Source organism: Anopheles ziemanni, chromosome X (genome assembly GCF_943734765.1).
Source record: "Anopheles ziemanni chromosome X, idAnoZiCoDA_A2_x.2, whole genome shotgun sequence".
In the NCBI taxonomy this organism is placed as follows: domain Eukaryota; kingdom Metazoa; phylum Arthropoda; class Insecta; order Diptera; family Culicidae; genus Anopheles; species Anopheles ziemanni.
The window spans coordinates 15,260,158-15,281,261 of NC_080707.1; the positions used below are offsets into that span (position 1 = coordinate 15,260,158).

Sequence of the window (21,104 nt, forward strand, 5' to 3'; positions counted from 1 at the left end):
AGTCAATATAATGTGAATGCAGCAACGGCATGCAGAAAAATTGATACCGTTTTTTTAACGCACGTTATGATACTCGGTGAAGACTAAAACAGAAATATTTTGGGAAACATAATCGTTCTTACCTTTTTTACGCCGGCTTATCTCTATGCACCGCATGCTGCAAGTTGTTCTCGCGTACTATCGGTTGTCAAACACACTTCACATTGTCACATTGAAAACTGTAGTAAATAATAGCCGAGCCAGTGTACCGATAGAAACGAACGGCAGGAATTGAGTGTACATGAAACAGATAAGAAGCAAGTGATAATGCAAGCGTTTTTGGTGCGAAATTGTCTTACGAAGCGCTCGCTCGTACCTGCACTACCGTCTTTCCGACCGGACGGTTCGGATGCTGGAACATGGACTCCGTCCATAGCACGTACGGTTAGCAGCAGCGACTATGCGCCTATCAACAGCAACTACGGAAACTGTTCTTGCTGGAGTGGCTTTGCAACACCAATACTACCAAGTGCGGCATCAAAGTAATAACTCCGTACACTGGCACTGCGAAGCCCTTTCCACCATTCCAACGAATCGTACTTTCACTTATAGTGGGGCTTTTGTGGGTTTTTTGTTTCGCATTTAGTCATCCCGACAGCTTCCGAAGGTGCAGCCTCCCGACGCCATTGCTCCAGATTAGTCTTCGATCGACCAACATCAGCAGCGCTAGTATTCGGTGGTTTTCGAGGACAAGCACTATCAGCAGGAAAATGGTATGGCTTCAAGAAAACCTATTGCACCGGATTGCGAACATTATCACGTTTTTCCCTTTCGTTTTCTCACAGCTATCAAAGCTTACAGAAGCGCAACGGACGGAGCAGCTGAAGCCGCTGTTCGACAATGGTTGGACCATGGTCAAGGACCGCGACGCGATCTACAAGGAGTACCTGTTTGCTGACTTCAACGAGGCGTTCGGCTTCATGACACGTGTTGCGCTCAAGGCCGATGTGATGAACCACCATCCGGAATGGTTCAATGTGTACAACAAGGTGCAAGTAACGTTGGCCACGCACGATTGTGGCGGATTGAGCGAACGGGATGTAAAGTTGGCCCAGTTTCTCGATACACTGGTCAAATCCGGCAAGTAGCGCGCAAGGATGGGGAAGCTGAACAAGATCTGAGGGCAGCTACAAGTATGGGTCGTAGATGTAAATCAAGAACGCAATAAACTCAACGTACGTTTGCTTCGACCGTAGACCGCTTCTTTTACTTCTTCTCTATGGTAGATGTCAAAAAAATATGTTGAGACTGTCTAATGGATCAACCATATCAGAGTCGAAAATGTATTGTTTCGTTCCGTACTGTAGGGTAAGGTTTTCCAGCATGCAGTAACAGGGCAAAAACGCAGAAATATGTTGGTTCTGTGACATCCGGACTTTTTCGATTCTAGACGTCGATGAATTTGAATAATGGGTTTACTTTTCCAGCACCAACTCTATTGGATAGCAACTGGATGCTGAGTATTCTTGCATTATTTTGTTTATCAGAAATATACTCATTCCATATTGGGAGCGCATATTGGATCAATTTCTCCTACCCACCAAGGGCAGGAGGTCGTGAAGAGCAGGTCTCCTCAGATGATTATATCGAGTACGGGGTTTGTGTTTAAGGCACAAAATATGAATGCAAATAGACAAGAAGAGGGACGGTTACCAAAAATATATCGTACTATGCATTAATTGAACGTAATTTCCGATCGAAAACAAATGCCTGCACCGTTTCATTCCGCTCGTGACAGCCATGACATTTGGCTGGCGATTTGTTGACGTTTTCCTACAGGAAGCAACGCAGTGTGCTTTCAAAACCTTGCTTGATCTCACCTGTCTTTCACCTTGTCGTGCTAGCTGTGTGTAAACGGAATGTTCCTTTTGCAAAAGGTGTTGTCGATCGTGAAGACTTTCCCACAAAAGAAAAGTTGTGCTGGCAGCAGTAGGTGCATGCAGAGTGATTAAAAGATTTCATTGATACTTGATTGGGGGAAGTTTCATTGCAGCGTTTGTTGTGGCGTTTGTTTCCAGGCAAACCCATTCGTTAATTACGCGTTGTTTTGCTGTGTTCCGCTAGCGCATGCGAGTGTGCATGGTGTGTGATAAAACAATAGCAAACTCTGGCCTGTGATACCAGCTACCTGTTTCTTGGCACTGCTTGGGAAGCGAACGACGGGGTTCAAAGAGCATTTCGGATCACGCGCCTAGCGAAGCGCGACCGCAGAGCGTCAGAAGGAGCGGAGTGTGCAGGTGGTGGATGAAGGTTGCGGGTGGGGTCGGTGATTACGTTTTTTTCTTCATTTTCTATCGCCGCGCGATTTCGCTGCCGCGAGTGTTTGTGTCCACGCGCGACCGCGGAACCGGTTGGTGTTGGTCTCAAGGGTTGGGACGGCGCTGACATTTGTACGCGAGGTGTGAACGCCACCGGAGCTTCAACGCCGGGCTCCTGCACAGGTTCGCAACGGTTCGACCGTCCCAGAGGTGCACCAGACAGCTGACGGTGAAGACGACACCGGTGCTAAATGAGCGAGACATCGGAAGCGAGCGTGTAAAAGAGTGTGAGAGAGAGGGAAGAAAAGAAGGAGTGAGAGAGAGAGCAAGCGAGGGAGAGAGAGAAGGAGAGTGTGTGTGTGTGTGCTAACCATCGGCGGAGAAAGCCCCGTCGAGACAAACTCTGGGAAAGGGGGCCGCTGGTGTGCGCCGGAGCAGGGAACCGCAATCAACCGTCTTGGCCAGATGATTGGCAGTAGGCATTGGAAACAGTGAAACATTCCCACCTTCTACCTCCAACGATCAACGACCAGTCAACCGACCTTCCTCCCCTACGGATCATAACGTCGTGATCCGGCCGGAAATTGTGCTCCTCTACATTCCGACCTCGCACCTAGAACCAGGTTTACGCTATGGCGCCCACTCTGAGTAAGCTGCTATCGAACCAGAATGCCGTGGTCGGCATTGCTGGCTGCACCGTGGCCACCTGCATCATACTGTACGGCAAACAGGTTCACAAAAATCGGTAAGTGGCACCGGGCCGACCGGGCCGGGCGGGGAACCAGTTTCCCACCAAGGTCAGGGCAACAGCTCAGTTCGGAACGGCAAAAGCTGCTCGACGCGTAGCTTTTCCGTAACATGGTAATTCAATGTCAGGCAGATTTTCTTTCCGTCGCGAGGCACGTTATAACGTATTTAACGCTTGCGACATTTCCTCAAACAAACGCTCCAAATTATTGGCTTTTGAAATGTAGCTAAAATAGCACATCACGATTAGGTAGGGCGGGAAACATCACCCTCCTTTCCATCGTTAACTTTCGTCGAATTCATTGATCATTTATCGAAATAGATATGTGAATCGTTACGTTCACTAATGCGTCCGTTTCTATTTTTTTTTTCGATCCCCTCGGAATGTAGCAAGCAGCGGCCGGAGGACGAAATACAATATTTCATCAGCGACAAGAAGGAGAAGCGCAGCCCGAAGGCCCACGTCAATGCTGTTTTCTTCAAACAGCTACGCGCACTATTAGGTAAGTTTGGCGCGATTGTATGCGCCCGTGCGTGCGCGCGCGTGTGTGTGTTTGGGGCTGGGCATTGGTGTGCCCATGTCCAATGTCCAATGTGAGGCAGGCCAACTCAACAACAGCGCGCTGTGCCTATCGGGTTTCTAATTGGTGCGCGAGCGCGGAATGAGTTGACATGATTCCGGCTCGCGTTATGCGCAAGAGTTCAGACACCCGAGGTGGCCGAAAAAGTGCGAGCACGCACGGTCCAGCGCGGCACCGGGCGGAAGGGAGGGGAAGGGTGCTGGTAGGCACGGGTTGATCAGGTCACCTTTTCCCCTCCACCCCTTACTCGCACCACGCCTGCCCGATGTTTGTGTGTGTGTGTGTGCAGATAACGGACAAGAGCCCCTCGGTATCGCCAGTCATCCCACCGATGGCAGTCAGCAGGGCAAAGAATCGAGATCGAACACTTCCTGCCAAACTGGGAACTGACTGCGGCTAAATATGATCTCATAACGCACCTGGAAAAGGGGTGCGGGAGCACGATTAGGAATAAAGCTGGAGCTTTTGTTTTGAGATAAGACAAGAAAACGACCAGAAACGAGCAACGAGAGAGCGAATGGGGGAGGTGTTCCTCATCGGGCAACTGGAAGAGTGGCAGCAAGAAGATTACTTACTTCCCATGCCCCCGGACATTGGATGGAGCAAACGGCACTTTTCTTCATACGGCAAGGTTGGGTCGAGGACATTACCCCCGATCAGTGGAAAAATCCACACTATTTTTCCACATACAAAAACAAAAAAACCCCGGGGCGGGTGGCAATTTGCAAACACCGGTGGCAGTAGGACACGGAGAAGCGTCGCTGGCCTACCGGTATGAATAATGCAACCGGCAACCGGCCGTTGCACCAACCTGGACCGAAGGGTCCGGTCGCAAATGTTGTTTAATTAACGATTCCAGAATAGTCGAAGTTAGTCGAAAGGTTAACTGTGATCGGGTACGATTGATTGCGTACCCCCGGGGCTGCTTGCACAAGTCCAATGGAACGGGTTTCTTCTAGTGGCCTAGCGGATGATTCCAATGACAATCTTTTCAAGTGTCTCGGAACAAATCCATGAACGCATCATAGTTCGAATAAGCATGGTTTTCAGATAAAGCAGAACATTTTTATTTGATTCCCATTTTTAGCTAGTTTTTATTATGTTTTCCCAAATCATGGACCGATGATTCGAAGTAGACCAACATTTTGCGTATCTAACCCATGGCCAATTTCGAAATGAAATTTAAACAAATAACCCCGTATCCGCCTACAAACATCCAAAGCCTTCAGTGCCGAACTGCAGCAACACTAGCATCCGACGCTTCGTCGGAAATCATTCTTCGTGACGTTGCGGTCTGGGTCGAATCGAGTTTCTCCAACCTGTGTTTTTTTCCTCGTTTGCACAATCCGGTGATCATTGACGTAAATTCTGCCACCCGAGTGCTGCTCGAGTGGTTATTAGTAGCAAAGGAACGCCCCGCTCAAGAGCATGGCAGCGGATATAAACTGCTCCATCATTGACTTGCGGATGCTTCTTGCCTCCAGTTGCTCGAATGTCAAATGTTACGTAAATCCAAAACCACACACACGCACACAGTTCCCACTGGGGGCATTTTTGTTTAATCGTTCTCGTTCCTCGTTCTTGTCGGAGGTGCCAACAAGTTTACCGTAAAAAAATGAGGATGCTTAGATTGGTAAACAACAAAAGGATGGGCAAATCTTAGCATGTTTTTGCTCGAGTTTGGAGACCTGTTTGAATGACGCTTGAAAGGCAACCGGGCAGTTCGCTATTTACCGGTTGTCGAGCAACGAATGCATGCCGATTTCTGAAGATCGCAGTAAAATGGCTGTGGACGTGGATGTATACCGTGTTCCATATATCATCATACTCTTTTTATTTCAACTTTTACTCCACTTCATATATTTTCTGCATATTTTTCGTACATTGAACGAACGAACTGTTTAAACAAGACTTCAAAAGTCCTGCAACAATCTCAGGCTGTTCAAAATTGAGATTTTGAATATTCAGACACGAAAAAGACGTCTATAACGGGTTTTTTTTTGTAGCATTTTATGAAGACTTATATTGGAAAAATATTGAGGACGGATTATGAGGTGTTTACACAAGATGAAACACTTTTTAAAACACAGCTTATTTGATCCCTAACCGTAAACGGGCAAATTTGACTGATTTTTTAGTAGAGAATGGTTGACCTCACAGTTCACCAGATCTCAATGTAATGATTTATTTTGAGTGGCGATACATGGAATCGAATATAAACAAGCAAAACATGTCCCCTTTGGCCTAGTTTTGTGCCACAAACTTGAGAAAAAATGGCGATCGAAGTGGTGGTTGTCGCAAAAACGGGTTTGAAAACGTTTGATGCAGGTAAACAAATTGGTGTCAGCATTATTTTAAAACAAATGCGGTAATTGATCTATAATAATGTTACTTTCAATTAAGAAAATGGTCAAGAAAACTCAATTTGATATAACGATACGTGTAGATACAAGAACTTATTTTACGCAAAAACAAATCTCATTCCGTCTACCTGCTCTTCAACGTACGCTATGCTGTAGCTTCGTTGTAAATTATTCTCAATCAGCAAACTAATTGCAAAATGTCCACTCGCTAACACGCCGTCTATCTGTTCTCGTTTTCCTCCCTCTTTGTTTTGTCTTATTCAAACGCAACGTCTGGTGTGGACCGCACCGGCATCAACGCCAGGCATCATCATACCGAAGGCATGGAGCGTGGAGAACGGTTTGCTGGCCGTGATTGCACTGTCGCTGATTGCCCGCTCGGTCAGCGATATCTGGATGATACAGAATGCGACGGCGATCGAGAGCACCATCATTACGATGAACAAGCAGCAGTTCCGCTCGTCGCTGGTCAAGTACCTTTCGGCGCTGCCGGCGGTAAGTTCTTTCCCCCCAACACCCAAAGGCGACCGCGAGTGTGCCATAATCGTATGCTCTATTGGCTAATTTGCGACTCGCTCGCCTCTCTCTTTGTTCGCTAGATTGCTGTTGTTAACAATGTGCTAAAGTGGAGCATAGGCGAATTGAAGCTTCGTTTCCGAACGAACCTGTCGCAATATTTATACAACGAGTACCTGAAGTAAGTCCGTCCGTCCGTCCGCGGGTAGTAAGCCCTACCAAAGTAACCGGTGTCTTTTCTCCTCCCTCCGTTTTGCAGAGGATTCACCTACTACAAAATGTCCAACCTGGACAACCGGATAGCGAACGCGGATCAGCTGCTGACGACGGACATCGACAAGTTCTGCGAGAGCGTCACCGACCTGTACTCGAATATCTGCAAACCGCTGCTCGATATCGTGATCTACGTGTACCGGCTGACGACCAACCTCGGCGGCACCACGCCCGGCATCCTGCTGCTGTACCTGTTCTTCTCCGGCGTGTTCCTGACCAACCTGCGCAAGCCGACCGGTCGCCTGACGGTGATGGAGCAGAAGCTGGAGGGCGAGTTCCGCTACGTCAACAGCCGGCTGATCACGAACTCGGAGGAGATCGCCTTCTATCGCGGCAACAACCGCGAGAAGCTCACCATCCTGGCGAGCTTCAGCAAGCTCGTTGGCCACCTGCGCAAGTTCCTCGAGTTCCGCGTCGGGATGGGCATCGTCGACAATATGGTGGCAAAATGTATGATGCGGCTCTTTTGCTGTCACGAGATCGATCCCAAGTACTCATTTGTTTTGCTTCTTTTTAGATATTGCTACTGTCGTTGGGTTCTACGCCGTCTCCCTACCGTTCTTCGAGAAGAACCATCCACTGCTTACTGGTAGTCAGCAGAGTGAACGGTTGAGCGTAAGTAATGCCGACGGTGACGTCCGTTTGACGACAACTATCGTCCGTTTTGACGAAACAAATCGATTTCTGGTAGAAAATAGGAGCATTTGGTTCGCATTTGGGGAAAACAAGCATGGCTTTTACTTGTTTTATAACGGCATCATATCACTATTGCATTAACCCGCGATGAATCCCTATTTAAACATCCAATACGTTTGCTGCAAAACATTATAATTGAGGAAATATTCCACCCATAGCTGTGCAGTGTTGTCTATGGGATGTTTATTGTTACACCCCAGATAGGACCGCATTCTTGCATTTAAAAGATAGTCTTTGTATAAAACCGGTCCAGTATTGGCATGCAAAACATGAGTTAACCAATGTACTTCAACTAGAAGCAAATCATGTTATCTCTGATATATGCATCGCCACTTTCATTTCAACTTAATAACTGTCATATTTAGTTCATTTCTAATTTACAAAATCTACTTCAGATCTAAAGAGCTTTTGTTTTTACCTTTCTTAATGTTGTGTCACTTGAAAAAAAAAGGTTTGCAACCCTTACGTACTTCGCTAGTTTTGGACGATGTTAAATCGATGAAATCGAAGCGTGTTTCAAAAACAATATTTGAGGGTATTATAATTGGGAGCGCGGAAACGATACACTTCTCGACACTGCCCCATACAAAAGGTAAACAGCACTTTGAAAAAAGCGAAAAAATGGCTGGCCGTCTCGACTAGTGTTGTGTAGTGAGCAGATGAGCTACCTGAGCCGCTCTGCTCACCTCACTGAGCAGAGAGCTACCTCTCTGAAACAAAAACTGAGGTGGCTCACCAACTGAGCTTGCTCACCTACTGAGGTGGCTCACCTACTGAGGTGGCTCACCTACTGAGGTGGCTCACCTACTGAGGTGGCTCACCTACTGGTGGCTCACCTACTGGTGGCTCATCAGTTGTGCGGTGGCTCAGTAAACTCAGTTGTGCTGGTGGCTCAGCAAACTCAATTGTGCGGTGGCTCATCAAACTCAATTGTACTGGTGGCTCTTCAAACTCATTTGTACCGGTGGCTCAGTAAACACAGTATGTTTTATGTCCATGAACCGACAATTGAGTAACATTGTAAAACTGATAAGTTAGATTCAAACATGTTCGTTTAATGCGGTTGGTAACACGTTAACCGCCATGTCAGTCCCTGAGGACTGACCGTTTCCGTTGGGTGAAGTTTTCGTTCACGCCACGTAGGTCCCTTGGGACTGACAAATCTATAAGTCGTGGCGGTCGATCAGTGTCGGTCCGTCAGTGTCGGTCCGCCAGTGTCGGTCTGCCAGTGTCGGTCTTAGGCAAAGTTGAAGGGTAAGACTTTCCCCTTCGTGTCCTCCTTCTTGTCTCTCCTTAGTTTTTGCAGGCCGTTTGCTCTGAGCGAGGCGCGGATATCGCGGCGCGTTTGGGTTATGTTTCTTTTATTTTTATTCTCTTTGTCGCACTTGTACGGATTGCATGCGCGTATGTGTGATTGTGCATGGGTCTATTGGACCCGTTAGTTTTTTTGGGTTATGTTTTTTTTTGTTTTTATTCTCTTCGTCGCACTGGTACGCATTGCGTGCGCGTATGTGTGATTGTTTACGGGTTTATTGGAACATTTGTACCAGCTTTGTTTCTATAAACTGCTGTTACTTTTTCGTCTGGTTTGCGTTTGAAGCTTATTCGTGTTATTGCTATTTTTTAATATATTTGTGCAGCAGAAGCATGTAGCGGAAAGCATGACAGTAAAAATAAGTATGTTTTATATTAATGATTTGGCTCTAATTAACGTCGCTACACATCTGTACGGATTTTTACGAAAAATAATCAATAAGGTCCGAGGCATGTAAAAATACACTGGGCCCAAAGTTAATCCGGACGCTAAAAAATGAGCATGCGTCCGACTTTGTCCTCGATTTTAGAGTACTTAGAACTGATAATAATGATGTTTGTTCATTGCATCTTCTTGGTGCACCTTGCTACGAAGTACGTGCAAAAAAAGGTTTAAAAAATCCTCCAAAAGCGGCACTATAAACAATAGAGTGGAAAAGGTCAGAATGTTGACGGCCAAACGTAAAGTCGGATAGTTTGATTTCATCGTATTTTTGTTAGCTAAAGTGGTATGTAAGTAAGGTTCGATTCATGATATTTGTTATCATCGATTCAGACAACTCTTGCGCATCGTTAGAAGCTTCCGGATGATTCGATTTCGATTATTGAAGTTTTCGTTGAAATATGCGTCACACAACTTTGCTGGAACGAAAAATCATCATTTATCTATCATAACGAATCTATCATAACTATCATGGAAAAAGTTTTCAAACATATGGAATTAGCCTTACATTAGCAAACTATCAGTTTTAGACATCATTAAATAGTATAAAACTTCAAAAAGTATCGCAAAATCTCCGAAGAACTGCTCTTTTTTTGTGCTGCTAATCTGATCCAATCAAAAACAACAACTTTTACACAATAAATTCAATTGAAGGAGAAAAAACCTACATTCCGAATTACAAACAATTCCATTCACAAGCAGATCAAATCAACAAGCAAGTCGACAAAATGCTGAAAGACAACATTGTAGAACATTCTGTCTCAGTATACAACTCACCAATTCTTAAGGTACCGAAGAAATCAGATGAAGGAAACAAAAAATTGAAATAAGTTGTAGATTTTCGACAGTTAAACAAGAAAATCGTGACTGACAAATTTCCATTATGAAGGCTTAACAGAATTTTAGATCAATTAGGAAGAGCCAAGTACTTCAGTATTTTAGACTTTATGTCAGGCTTCCATCAGATCTCTCTCGACAAAGACTCGCGAAGATATACAGCGTTCTCAACTCCTTCAGGCTATTACCAATTCACAAGAATGCCATTTGGACGAAACATTAGCCCCAACAGCTTCCAAAGAATGATGGCAATACCCATGGCCGATTTATAGAAACAAAGCTGGTACAAACGTTCCAATAAACCCGTAAACAATCACACATACGCGCACGCAATGCGTACCAGTGCGACGAAGAGAATAAAAACAAAAAAAAACATAACCCAAAAAAACTAACGGGTCCAATAGACCCATGCACAATCACACATACGCGCATGCAATCCGTACAAGTGCGACAAAGAGAATAAAAATAAAAGAAACATAACCCAAACGCGCCGCGATATCCGCGCCTCGCTCAGAGCAAACGGTCTACAAAAACTAAGGAGAGACAAGAAGGAGGACACGAAGGGGAAAGTCTTACCCTTCAACTTTGCCTAAGACCGACACTGGCGGACCGACACTGGCGGACCGACACTGGCGGACCGACACTGGCGGACCGACACTGGCGGACCGACACTGGCGGACCGACACTGGCGGACCGACACTGGCGGACCGACACTGGCGGACCGACACTGGCGGACCGACACTGGCGGACCGACACTGGCGGACCGACACTGGCGGGCCGACACTGATCGACCGCCACGACTCATAGATTTGTCAGTCCCAAGGAACCTACGTGGCGTGAACGAAAACTTCACCCAACGGAAACGGTCAGTCCCCAAGGACTGACATGGCGGTTAACGTGTTACCAACCGCATTAAACGAACATGTTTGACCATCTAACTTATCAGTTTTACAATGTTACTCAATTGTCGGTTCATGGACATAAAACATACTGTGTTTACTGAGCCACCGGTACAAATGAGTTTGAAGAGCCACCAGTACAATTGAGTTTGATGAGCCACCGCACAATTGAGTTTGCTGAGCCACCAGCACAACTGAGTTTACTGAGCCACCGCACAACTGAGTTTGATGAGCCACCAGTAGGTGAGCCACCTCAGTAGGTGAGCCACCTCAGTAGGTGAGCCACCTCAATAGGTGAGCCACCTCAGTTGGTGAGCCACCTCAGTAACAACAGCTCAGCTCAGTAGCAAGCTGAGCAGCTGAGCTAGGTGGCTCGCTCTGCTCATCTAATTGAGCGAGCAGGCTCTGCTCTGCTCAATGAAAAGAGCTACTTGACACAACACTAGTCTCGACGATCCAAAACGACGCCACCTACGTGTCGAGACGATGCGCGGAAACGAAACGACGCGGCTAGCCATTTTTTCGCTTTTTTCAAAGGTGTTGTTTACCTTTTGTATGGGGCAGTGTCGAGAAGTGTATCGTTTCCGCGCTCCCAATTATAATACCCTCAATTATCTTTTTCCTTATGCTGTTCACAAAGCAAGCTTACAACAGTGCCTGTAAGAATACGTTAACTGCCTACTGTAGGTTAATAACTTAATGTTCGATTGGCAATAGCCACGCAGCATTGTTCGTAAAAAAACTAGTTTTGTTTTGGTTTTCTCAATGCATACAATTTTAACTTGTTTGGGTATATTGTACTAAGGAATTCACAGTCATCTTAGCTTATATTTATTTTAAAGATCCTTATTGAAGGGTCGATAATATTTTTCGAAGATATATTAGTTTTAACATTTCTCTTCTTTCGATTTTCACCTTAAGGTGGCCATAATAATTTACTATTGTTTATTGCATTACAGCGCTACTATACATTCGGCCGCATGCTGGTGAAGCTGGCGGAAGCTATTGGACGGTTGGTGCTGGCGGGACGCGAGATGTCCCGCTTGGCCGGGTTCACGGCACGCATGACCGAGCTGACGGTGGTCCTGAAGGATCTTAACTCGGGCCGTTACGAGCGCACGATGGTGAGCAACTCGGCCATCGCCGACGCCGGTGACATCGGGCCGGGCCGGGGTCTGCTCAAGTTCCAAGATAATCTGATCAAGTTCGAGCACGTACCGCTGGTAACGCCGAACGGGGACGTCCTGGTAAAGGACCTCACGTTCGAGGTGAAGTCTGGTATGAATGTGCTCGTGTGCGGACCGAACGGTTGCGGCAAGAGCAGCCTATTCCGCATCCTCGGCGAACTTTGGCCGACCTGGGGCGGCAAGGTGACGAAACCGCCGGCCGGCAAACTCTTCTACATTCCACAGCGTCCTTACATGACGCTTGGTTCGCTGCGAGATCAGGTACTTATGGTTAACCGATGGTTGATGGTTAAAACAAATTGTGAACGTTGTTGTTTTCGCCTCAGATCATCTACCCGCACACGCACCAGGAGATGAAGCGCCGCGGCAAGACGGATGCGGACCTGCTGAACTATCTCGATCTGGTGCAGCTTACCTATCTGCAGGTGCGCGAGAAGGGCCTGGATGCGATCGAGGACTGGATCGATGTGCTGTCCGGGGGTGAAAAGCAGCGCATTGCGATGGCACGACTGTTCTACCACAATCCGCAGTTTGCGATCCTGGACGAGTGCACGTCGGCGGTCTCGGTGGACGTCGAGGGCAGCATGTACGAGTACTGCCGCCAGGTTGGCATCACGTTGTTTACCGTCTCGCACCGAAAGTCGCTGTGGACGCACCACGACTACTACCTCAAGTTCGACGGCCACGGTGCGTACGAGTTCGCACCGATCGACGGTACGCAGGACCAGTTCGGCTCTTAAAACCGCAGCAGGCAGCGCGGTATGGTCCGGCTACTCCTTTCCCCGTTTGACATTAATTTACTACGGATGCATCGTCATAAAAGAAGGGATGTTAGCGGATCCGATTAGCTATGTTACCGTTCGCACACGCCTGAATCGTTGGTGACGATTCGAGCGCATAGGTTTTGTTTATTTTTTACCGTTTTAGCATTAAGTAGGTTTGGTGGTTACAACGCTATTTAACAAAACAACGATGTCTATCGCAAAGGGCGCACTTGCGTACGCCACCTATAGCGGGTCGCCTTTGCTCTTTATTTTAAACTTCATTCACTGTTTTCGGCTACTATAGCTGCAGCAGACGGGCGGAAGCGTGTTAGTTGTCTTCGGTTGTCAGATTTTTACGGGTGCAGGAAACCTTATATTTTTTTATATATAATTGAGCATGTTTAGAGTGCATCGTGGTGCCGAGAAGGGTAAGCGATGATGCAACGGTTCCGTTAGTGTTTTAGAAAACAGAAAATTTAATTTGAGCTTGATTTTCTATTTGTTGCTGACGAACATACACGTCGTTGCTGGAAACCATAAGCGAATGAAATGGGAAGTATGGCGACAAATGCTAACGCAGCTCGTCACAAACAGCTAAAAGTGTATGTACAAGTTTATTTAACCATCACCTCATTCGTGCTGTTCCTTCGAACCGCAACCACCACAATTGTCTGTACTTCGCTTCCCCTGCGCAAAAGTGACAACACAATATAAATATATAGAAAGAAAAACCAACAGCTTGAACACAAATCAATTGATTGCTTCGAACTTGTTTGTTTGTCATCATGCAGTGTGCAAAATTACCTTTGTCTCTAGTGTGGATTATTCACTACATCGGGAAAATTCCATACACTTTCTTGTCCTTGGAATTGTTACATAAGGGAATGTTGGTCGTTTTCACGTATCATGATGACAAAACCCGCACATAGCAAAAGTAAATGATTCTATCAAGCTGCAAGGCGTTTCACGGTTCTCGATTTGTTTGCGGTTTAGATGTTGAGTACATTAAATACATCATTAGATAGTAAATGTGCCTGTATCATTATCTTTGCTGTTATGAATACTGCTGAATGTGTTATGAACTCTGTGCACCTGAATAATGCATATGTTCAACTACATTTTTTTTACCATAGTGACAATATTACAAATTAGTTAGATAATGATTGTTTTTTGGAGACAGTTTAAAAGCTAACTTTATAAAGTTTAAAAAAGAAACATCACATCAAACCATGTACTATTTTGAATGCTAAATATTTTATCGCATTTTACCCTAGTTTGGTGAACTATTCAAATAGCATGATGAACTATTCAAGTATTTTGACATAGTATAACAATTAACAGAATTATAATTTAATGTAACCGTGCACTTCATAGGTGATGTGGATTTTTTTTTTTCAAGCGCATCGTGGTTAGAAATGCTATTTGAAAGTTGATTATGAGGTACAAAACACCAATGCAATCGTTCCTGCTTCAGCGTTATCTTGTTCGCTGCATCGCTACGAGAGAATTCAAATTACAATTAAAAAGATGCACTGTCATGTTGACGGCACGCTTTGCTTTCGATACTAATATGTGTAGTAGATAAGATAAATGTTTACTCTTTTATCTATCTTCAACAGAGAACGCCACCGGCAGCACGGACCTGTTGAATAGTTGCTCAAGCTTTAATTGTTTCAAGCAACGTCGGATGAATCCGGTTAAAAAAGTCTCACGGTCCGTTGACATCATCGAATAATTTAAAATAGATCTCTCTAGTCAATCATCGTGCGTGACGGGTTAGTGATAAGCTAGGCTTGGCTTTCTGCATTTGTGTGCACGGAAATATCGCGGGTTCGGTCGAATATCCAAAGGACTTTACGCTCCTTGCGACACGCCAACTCGGGCAGTGTAAACGGAAAGGCTAGGGGGGCATGATTGGACCGCGTTTCGGCGATAAGCTGTTATCTATTCGGCGTACAGGTTAAATCGATTCCACCTCGGCTGGGAGCGCGTAGTACGTTCGCCGGTCGTCGTTCCGTTCGGAAGTGCGTTTTGGAGGTTGTGTTCTTTTTCATTCAAGTGTTTGGAAGCTCAAGATGGTTGTCGGTCGCAAGTGGGTCTACGTGAAGCCGTTCGATGGGTTGCCGAAGGATGAGAACTTTCGGCTCGAGGAGGAAGTGTTCTCGGACGAGCTGAAGGAGAATGGTAGGTGGTTTGGCGCTCGAAGCCTCTGCGTGTGTTTGGGGCTTTGTGCTAATGGTTTTCGTTTGGGTATTTCAGAGTTTCTCACCGAAGCCGAGTTCCTCAGCGTCGACCCGTACATGCGGCCGTACATGGCCTCGTACCCGGTCGGGACGACGATGATCGGCGGACAGGTGGCGAAGGTGACGGCCAGCCGGCACCCGAACTTCCCGGTTGGTGCGTATGTGTTTGGCAACTTTGGCTGGCGGACGCACTGCCTCGTTGACCCGCGGAAACTGCCCGCCGAAAGCCAACCGTACGTGCTGCCGTCGTTCGGGCGCCATCCGCGCTCGCTCGCTGTCGGCGTGCTGGGCATGCCGGGCAACACGGCCTACTTTGGCTTCCTGGAGCTGTGCCAGCCGAAGGAGGGTGAAACGGTGGTGGTGAGCGGGGCGGCCGGTGCCGTCGGTAGCATCGTTGGGCAGATAGCGAAGCTGAAGGGCTGCACGGTGGTCGGTGTGGCCGGTACGGACGAGAAGTGTGCCTGGTTGCGGCAGCTCGGTTTCGACGCCACGATCAACTACCGTGCGGTGGGCGAGAGCGGGTTTGCCGAGGCACTGAAGAAGGCCGCACCGAAGGGCATCGACTGCTACTTCGATAACGTCGGTGGCTACATCTCGGCCGCGGTGCTGTTGCAGATGAACCTGTACGGGCGCATCTCGGTGTGCGGCACCATCTCCAACTACAACGATGGGCGGGTGAAGGTGTCGGATCCGCAGCGCGAGTACGTGTTCAAGCAGCTGCGCCAGGAGGGCTTCCTCGTGACGCGGTGGCACAAGCGCTGGATGGAGGGCATCGAGGCCAACCTGCGGTGGATCGAGGAGGGCAAGCTCACCTATCAGGAGACCGTGACCGAGGGCTTCGAGCGTATGCCGGAGGCGTTCGTCAGCATGCTAACCGGTGGCAATACCGGCAAGGCGGTGGTCAAGCTGTGATACGGGTTTCGCTCGAAGGAATAAACACGATCAAACGGTTCGTTGTAATTGGATGTTTTATTTATGATAAAAACCGATATACATTTCGCCAGCGGTTGTTAACCGTTCCCCTACGATCCACGGTAGGTCGAGTAGCCGAACGGGTTCAGCAGCAGCGGGATGTGGTAGTGCTGGGTGGGATCGGCAACGGCAAACACAACCTACGAGCAAGTAAGAGACAATGGCGTTTCGTAAGGCTTGTCACTGTCCGATAACACACAACCATCGAACACTTACCTCGATGAACGGGTACAAACTTTCGACACTCCGGCTGCGGAAGTAGCTACCCACCTCGAAGTGCAGCTTGTACACACCCGTCTGTAGCCCGGGTTGTGGCCCGTCGGTGGCGAAGAACTCCCGGAACCGACCATCGCCGTCCGTGATGCCGGCCCCGATCTTGGTCCACGCTTGGCCGCCCGCTTGCTGGCGGTACAGCGTGATGGGCACCTCCGGTGCCGGCTTACCGCGGCTCGTGTCGAGGATGTGCGTCGAGAGGTTCTGCATCGTACTGTCGCTGCCAGCGCTGATCTTGACAGCTGAAGCTGCAGCTGCCTGCGCGACCGAACCGGACCGAGCGATAAGCAGCTCCAGCAGGACCAGCACTGCTGCTAGCAGTCGTAGCGGATGACGTGTGCGAACGATTGGGCGAATCATCCTATCGCTGGACAAGCGAAGACGGGACAAAAGAAACAAACAACAACAACCGCAGCCTCCGTGGAGGAGCAACAAAGTGAACCCTCGGATGGTTTTGGTCGGTGCTTCTGCTGTTTTTATTGTGCTCGTACATATTGCGCGGCTTCAACATCGAGGGCCCACCCGTCATTAGTGCATGCTGATTACCTTGCCTGCCTCATCTAGCGCCCTCTTCTCCCGCCGGTGAATGTCTCAGCCATCGTGACGTGGTTATCACATTGATACCGATTGCCTGATACGATTCGAATTTCAGACCTGGTGCCTAGCCTATGATGTCATTTACGCTTGCGCTAAGAATCTCGCTCGATAACGCGCTTCTAGATGCGTCCGTCTTATCTGTGTGTGCTTTCCGATACCACAAAATCGACATCATTCAAAGTTGAATCCTTGCCCTTAGCACTGCGAGAAACACCGTTTTGTTTGCTTTTGTTTCAATTGAACGCCTTAATCGATATTTGCATACTGTGTACGAACAGTGTGCGCTAAAGGGAAAAGGAAACCGCAACTACATTTGGAGAACCTTAGCAGTTAGAAAAGAAATTTTGTGAACGTAATATAACTGTATGAGACTGGAGAGACCGGCTGTTTAAGGTTTTGTATCGAATGTGAAATATTTGGATTCCTTAGACGCACAGTTCGCACATGTATGTGTGTTTCATATAAATGTGATTATTAAGTGATAAAACGACCGCAATGCAAACATGAACATTTTAAGGAACTCGACTGCAAACATGAACATTTTAAGGAACATGACTGAAATGTGTCTCGTACGATTTTGTTTTTCATCGTACGTTCTAAATTGTTGTTTCAAACTATAGTTGATACGTGAATGTTGTTTGTTTCAAATACTCTTAAAGCAAATTTTTTGGGAAATAATTTTAAAATTTGTTGTTCTATGGATGCACTCGGCCGTCTTGCAAATATGTAAATATTATTTGGATTATTGTTATATGCCTTAACTCTAAAACGACCCAATTTAGAGATTAAAAACTGGTAATGAAAACGTGTTGAAAACGATGAATTTCTTTTTCCTGTTCGAGAATTCCTTATCAATTTTGATGTCTCACTCGCCCATCGAAAAATTGTATGATGTTTAAGTAGAAAACTTTTTTACTTTTTAATTAATCGTGACTCTTTCGTATACATATTTCCAGAAAGTTTGTTTTATGCTTTTACGAGTGATACATTTTAAAGCAATGGAATATTGTTTGTTGCACCGGGTCGGTTTGTGCACTCTTAAAAGCAAGTTTGATTACACATATATTTTACTCTATAACGACCGCAATGCAAACACATTTTAAGGAATTAATTCGAAAAGTTTCTCCGAGATGTGTGTCTCCATCGAATTTTGTTTTCGTCATTCATACATTCTAAATTATTGTTTCAAACTGTAGTTCGTATGGGAATCAAAGCATCTGAATGATGTTTGTTTCAAATACTTTTAAATCGCAATTTTTGGGAAATAAGTTTAAAATTTGTTGTTCTATGGATGCACCCGGCCGTCTTGCAAATATGTAAATATTATTTGGATTATTGTTATATGCCTTAACTCTAAAACGACCGAATTTAGAGATACAAAACTGGTATTGAACACGTTTTTAAACTTATCAAAGCTTGATCTTTTCCTGTTTGAAAATTGCAAGGTAATTTTGGGTTCATCACTCATCGTTCTAAAAATTGTATGATGTTTGATTAGAAGATTTGTTTACTATCCTTTAATACTTTGTTTGCCTTATTATTTCTCGAGTAATAAATGTTGTTGGTTTTTCCATCCCTCGGTTTGTATACACTAAGTTTGTTCATCCATTCCGTCATCCACATCCATTTAAATATCGAATTGTAATTTTTAGTTCAATATGATTTTTGAAAACGCCAACAATGACCTTAAGATGCACAAGAGTTCCAAACAATTTTTGATGTCGCACACGTCGTACGAAATACTTTAGGATGTTTGATTATAAAGCTTGTTTACCATGTATGAATTTCCAAATTTGTTGTCTTATGCTTTCACGAATGATGAATTTTCAAATGGAATGTTTGTGCACCGGTCGATTTGTGCATGCTTAAAAGTAAGTTTGTTCGTTGCTGCCAGTCAAAAGGATTAATTCGTTTCCAGGGAACGCTCACGGGCTGGTTATTCTAGTGTTATTTGGGAAGAAAATATCAATACTGCCTTTAGGAAATAACATTGGGGAAATATTTTTAGTTTCACTGCCTACCGTTGCCAAGTTCCGGGTTGGCCGGTGTGTCAGGTTCATCGCGTCCCACAAACACCTGAGGTCCTGGAGCTGAAGCTGTGGCTGGGCCTTCGGTAGCTGTGAATCGAAAAGCGTAATGAAGTAGTGATGTGCAAACTGAGCCAGAGTGAGTGAGTGAGTGAGTTGATTCTTGATAAAGAGTGAATAGGTTCAATGCACCAAGATGATTTATTTTGGCTCATTTTGTGTGAACTGACTCAGAAAGATTTGGCTCACGAAGAATGGTTTGGCTCACGAAGAATGTTTAGTGGCCGTCGTTACTCACCTTCGCTGTATTCGTTGTCTGAAAAAGGATAAGAAAAACAAAACGATATGTGTTAAAATTGGAACCTGGTGACGGCTTTAGTACTCGCGGCAGAGATTAGTACAACCTTTTTCATCGGTTCCATCGAAGGTCGGGGCGGCGGCGGTCGGTAAGAACAAGCCAATGGTGGTGCGGCCGGCCTCCTTAATTATGCATTCCCTGGCCTCCCCAAAGAATCCCGTATTGCGGCTCTGGGCCTCGTTCAAAAACTGCGCCAGCTCTTCCGATCCTGGGCGCGGCGCAAAGAATTGCATGCCGGGCGGTGTCCGGAAAGGGGTTTCTGGCGTATTCGCTTCGGATGTTTCCGGCGGCGGTGGCGGCGGCTTCACCGGCGTGTGGTTGATGATGTGGTACACCAGCGCAGATTGCAGATAGCACATCATTATCGTGCAAATGGTGATGATGCCTGCCGGGCACGTCTGATCGTCGGTCAGTAATCGGTAGATGGAAACCGCCACCAACACGCAGGCTAAGAAGATCAGATTTTGTCCGATCGTGCGCTTATAATCTGCAATGAGTGAGAATTGGTAAAAATAAATTCATACCAAAACTGGGTCCGAGTCGTTGACCGTGAACCCTGCCGATTTTTCCAGACCATTTCTGGCATAGAGCATTTTCGTTTCACATTATTCAATAGTTACAATGATCAGTTTGAGAAATGATTGAGATGGAAGGTGGAATGACCAGAACTTAAGCACACGTCACAAGTTCAGTAAAATATGCTCTTGAGTTGTGCATTGTGAATCTTTCGGGGAGATTCATTCATATGATTTTTCAACCAAGATTCATTCCGATTGATTTATGAATCTTTGAGGATTGGAATAAATGTTGTATTTATTTTTTTTAGATTCTTCGGACTTCATGAATGTATTCTTCACAGAATCATGAATCTTTAGCAATCATGAATCATTCACCACAGATTGATGAATGCCAAAATCGAAGCCAAAGAAACATTCCGATTGATTCCGATGAATCGGAATCGGAATCACCCTACTCTAGTTTTAACGGAATTTCGTAACGGAAAAGTGCTAGGCAATTGCATGCAATTTACTTGCATGGAACCTTGAATGGCTCTTTGTATAGCCCCCGGGAGGGGGAGACGGTGATCGCCTTGAAGGCTTCAAACGTGACTCAACTAAGACGTTTAGCGAAAGTCTAATTCCCTCCACCACACGTTCGCTGCGCGTCTTCCCAAGCCATAAAACGATAAGTTGCGCGAACTGCTAAGGAGCAGCACTAGACGCTCGCTAGACGTCTTCCCTGCACACGATCGTTATAAGAGGTGTTAACAGTTATAAGAGGTGTCTTGAATAATTTGGTTCACAGTTACCTCGCAGCAAAGAGGTGAAAGAGGCCACCCGGCTCAAAGCCTCTATAAAACATATTTACTACTACTACTTACCTCGCAGCTGTGTACCTTCCATAGTGGACCGGCGCTAGAAGGAAAGGAACAAGAATTAGTGTCAAATTTGTCACCTTTGCAGCGCAAAACTTTTGTTGGTGGATAAAGGAAAGCAAAGTTTGCGGTTAAAGCTGGATGGTGATGATCGGTTGTTACTTGATGTGCGTGAATTAAAAACAGACTGGAAAAGTTAGGTGCAAAATTTTCAAAATTTTCGTGAAGATAGTCTCCTTTGACATTTTTTCCCCAACAATGATCCGGCCGGAAAACAAAGCCTTACTATTTGCTCAACTATGCACAACACTAGCAAAGTTTGTTAATGGTTGGATTAACCCTG

The 21,104-nt window shown here is 46.0% G+C and overlaps 4 protein-coding genes across 4 annotated transcripts; 3 read left to right on the top strand and 1 right to left on the bottom strand.

Moving 5' to 3' along the window:
• The first annotated feature begins 271 nt into the window (after positions 1-271).
• LOC131290730 (putative pterin-4-alpha-carbinolamine dehydratase) lies at positions 272-1,234 on the top strand. The gene is made up of 3 exons (XM_058319898.1): positions 272-521; positions 626-752; positions 825-1,234. The coding sequence occupies exons 1-3, from the start codon at positions 307-309 to the stop codon at positions 1,125-1,127; spliced, it is 645 nt and encodes a 214-aa protein (XP_058175881.1). The 5' UTR covers positions 272-306; the 3' UTR covers positions 1,128-1,234.
• A 1,060-nt stretch (positions 1,235-2,294) lies between these two features.
• On the top strand, positions 2,295-13,660 carry LOC131291402 (ATP-binding cassette sub-family D member 3). Its single transcript, XM_058320609.1, has 8 exons — positions 2,295-3,042; positions 3,435-3,547; positions 6,293-6,483; positions 6,588-6,685; positions 6,764-7,227; positions 7,295-7,392; positions 11,925-12,413; positions 12,479-13,660. The coding sequence occupies exons 1-8, from the start codon at positions 2,930-2,932 to the stop codon at positions 12,890-12,892; spliced, it is 1,980 nt and encodes a 659-aa protein (XP_058176592.1). The 5' UTR covers positions 2,295-2,929; the 3' UTR covers positions 12,893-13,660.
• Positions 13,661-14,883: 1,223 nt separating this feature from the next.
• Positions 14,884-16,088, top strand: LOC131291386 (prostaglandin reductase 1-like). Its single transcript, XM_058320589.1, has 2 exons — positions 14,884-15,100; positions 15,176-16,088. The coding sequence occupies exons 1-2, from the start codon at positions 14,992-14,994 to the stop codon at positions 16,069-16,071; spliced, it is 1,005 nt and encodes a 334-aa protein (XP_058176572.1). The 5' UTR covers positions 14,884-14,991; the 3' UTR covers positions 16,072-16,088.
• Positions 16,089-16,110: 22 nt separating this feature from the next.
• Positions 16,111-20,789, bottom strand: LOC131291154 (uncharacterized). The gene is made up of 7 exons (XM_058320346.1): positions 20,768-20,789; positions 19,530-19,873; positions 19,327-19,344; positions 19,023-19,118; positions 17,093-17,139; positions 16,348-16,735; positions 16,111-16,271 (listed from the first exon to the last, which is right to left on the bottom strand). The coding sequence occupies exons 1-7, from the start codon at positions 20,787-20,789 to the stop codon at positions 16,182-16,184; spliced, it is 1,005 nt and encodes a 334-aa protein (XP_058176329.1). The 3' UTR covers positions 16,111-16,181.
• Between the last annotated feature and the right edge of the window lie 315 nt (positions 20,790-21,104).

What these genes read in the sequence shown, in the direction of transcription:
- LOC131290730 (XM_058319898.1), top strand. Translation starts at nt 307, where the DNA reads ATGCAAGCGTTTTTGGTGCGAAATTGTCTTACGAAGCGCTCGCTCGTA. An exon ending in CTACCAAGTGCGGCATCAAA is followed by an intron (nt 522 to 625) that starts GTAATAACTCCG and finishes TTTCGCATTTAG; the next exon opens with TCATCCCGACAGCTTCCGAA. An exon ending in GCACTATCAGCAGGAAAATG is followed by an intron (nt 753 to 824) that starts GTATGGCTTCAA and finishes GTTTTCTCACAG; the next exon opens with CTATCAAAGCTTACAGAAGC.
- LOC131291402 (XM_058320609.1), top strand. Translation starts at nt 2,930, where the DNA reads ATGGCGCCCACTCTGAGTAAGCTGCTATCGAACCAGAATGCCGTGGTC. An exon ending in ACAGCTACGCGCACTATTAG is followed by an intron (nt 3,548 to 6,292) that starts GTAAGTTTGGCG and finishes CATCAACGCCAG; the next exon opens with GCATCATCATACCGAAGGCA. An exon ending in TTGGTTCGCTGCGAGATCAG is followed by an intron (nt 12,414 to 12,478) that starts GTACTTATGGTT and finishes TTTTCGCCTCAG; the next exon opens with ATCATCTACCCGCACACGCA.
- LOC131291386 (XM_058320589.1), top strand. Translation starts at nt 14,992, where the DNA reads ATGGTTGTCGGTCGCAAGTGGGTCTACGTGAAGCCGTTCGATGGGTTG. An exon ending in GGACGAGCTGAAGGAGAATG is followed by an intron (nt 15,101 to 15,175) that starts GTAGGTGGTTTG and finishes TGGGTATTTCAG; the next exon opens with AGTTTCTCACCGAAGCCGAG.
- LOC131291154 (XM_058320346.1), bottom strand. Translation starts at nt 20,789, where the DNA reads ATGGAAGGTACACAGCTGCGAG. An exon ending in CAACCCGGAACTTGGCAACG is followed by an intron (nt 17,140 to 19,022) that starts GTAGGCAGTGAA and finishes AAGCACACACAG; the next exon opens with ATAAGACGGACGCATCTAGA. An exon ending in TATCGAGCGAGATTCTTAGC is followed by an intron (nt 16,736 to 17,092) that starts GCAAGCGTAAAT and finishes TCGCACACGTCA; the next exon opens with TCCGCTACGACTGCTAGCAG.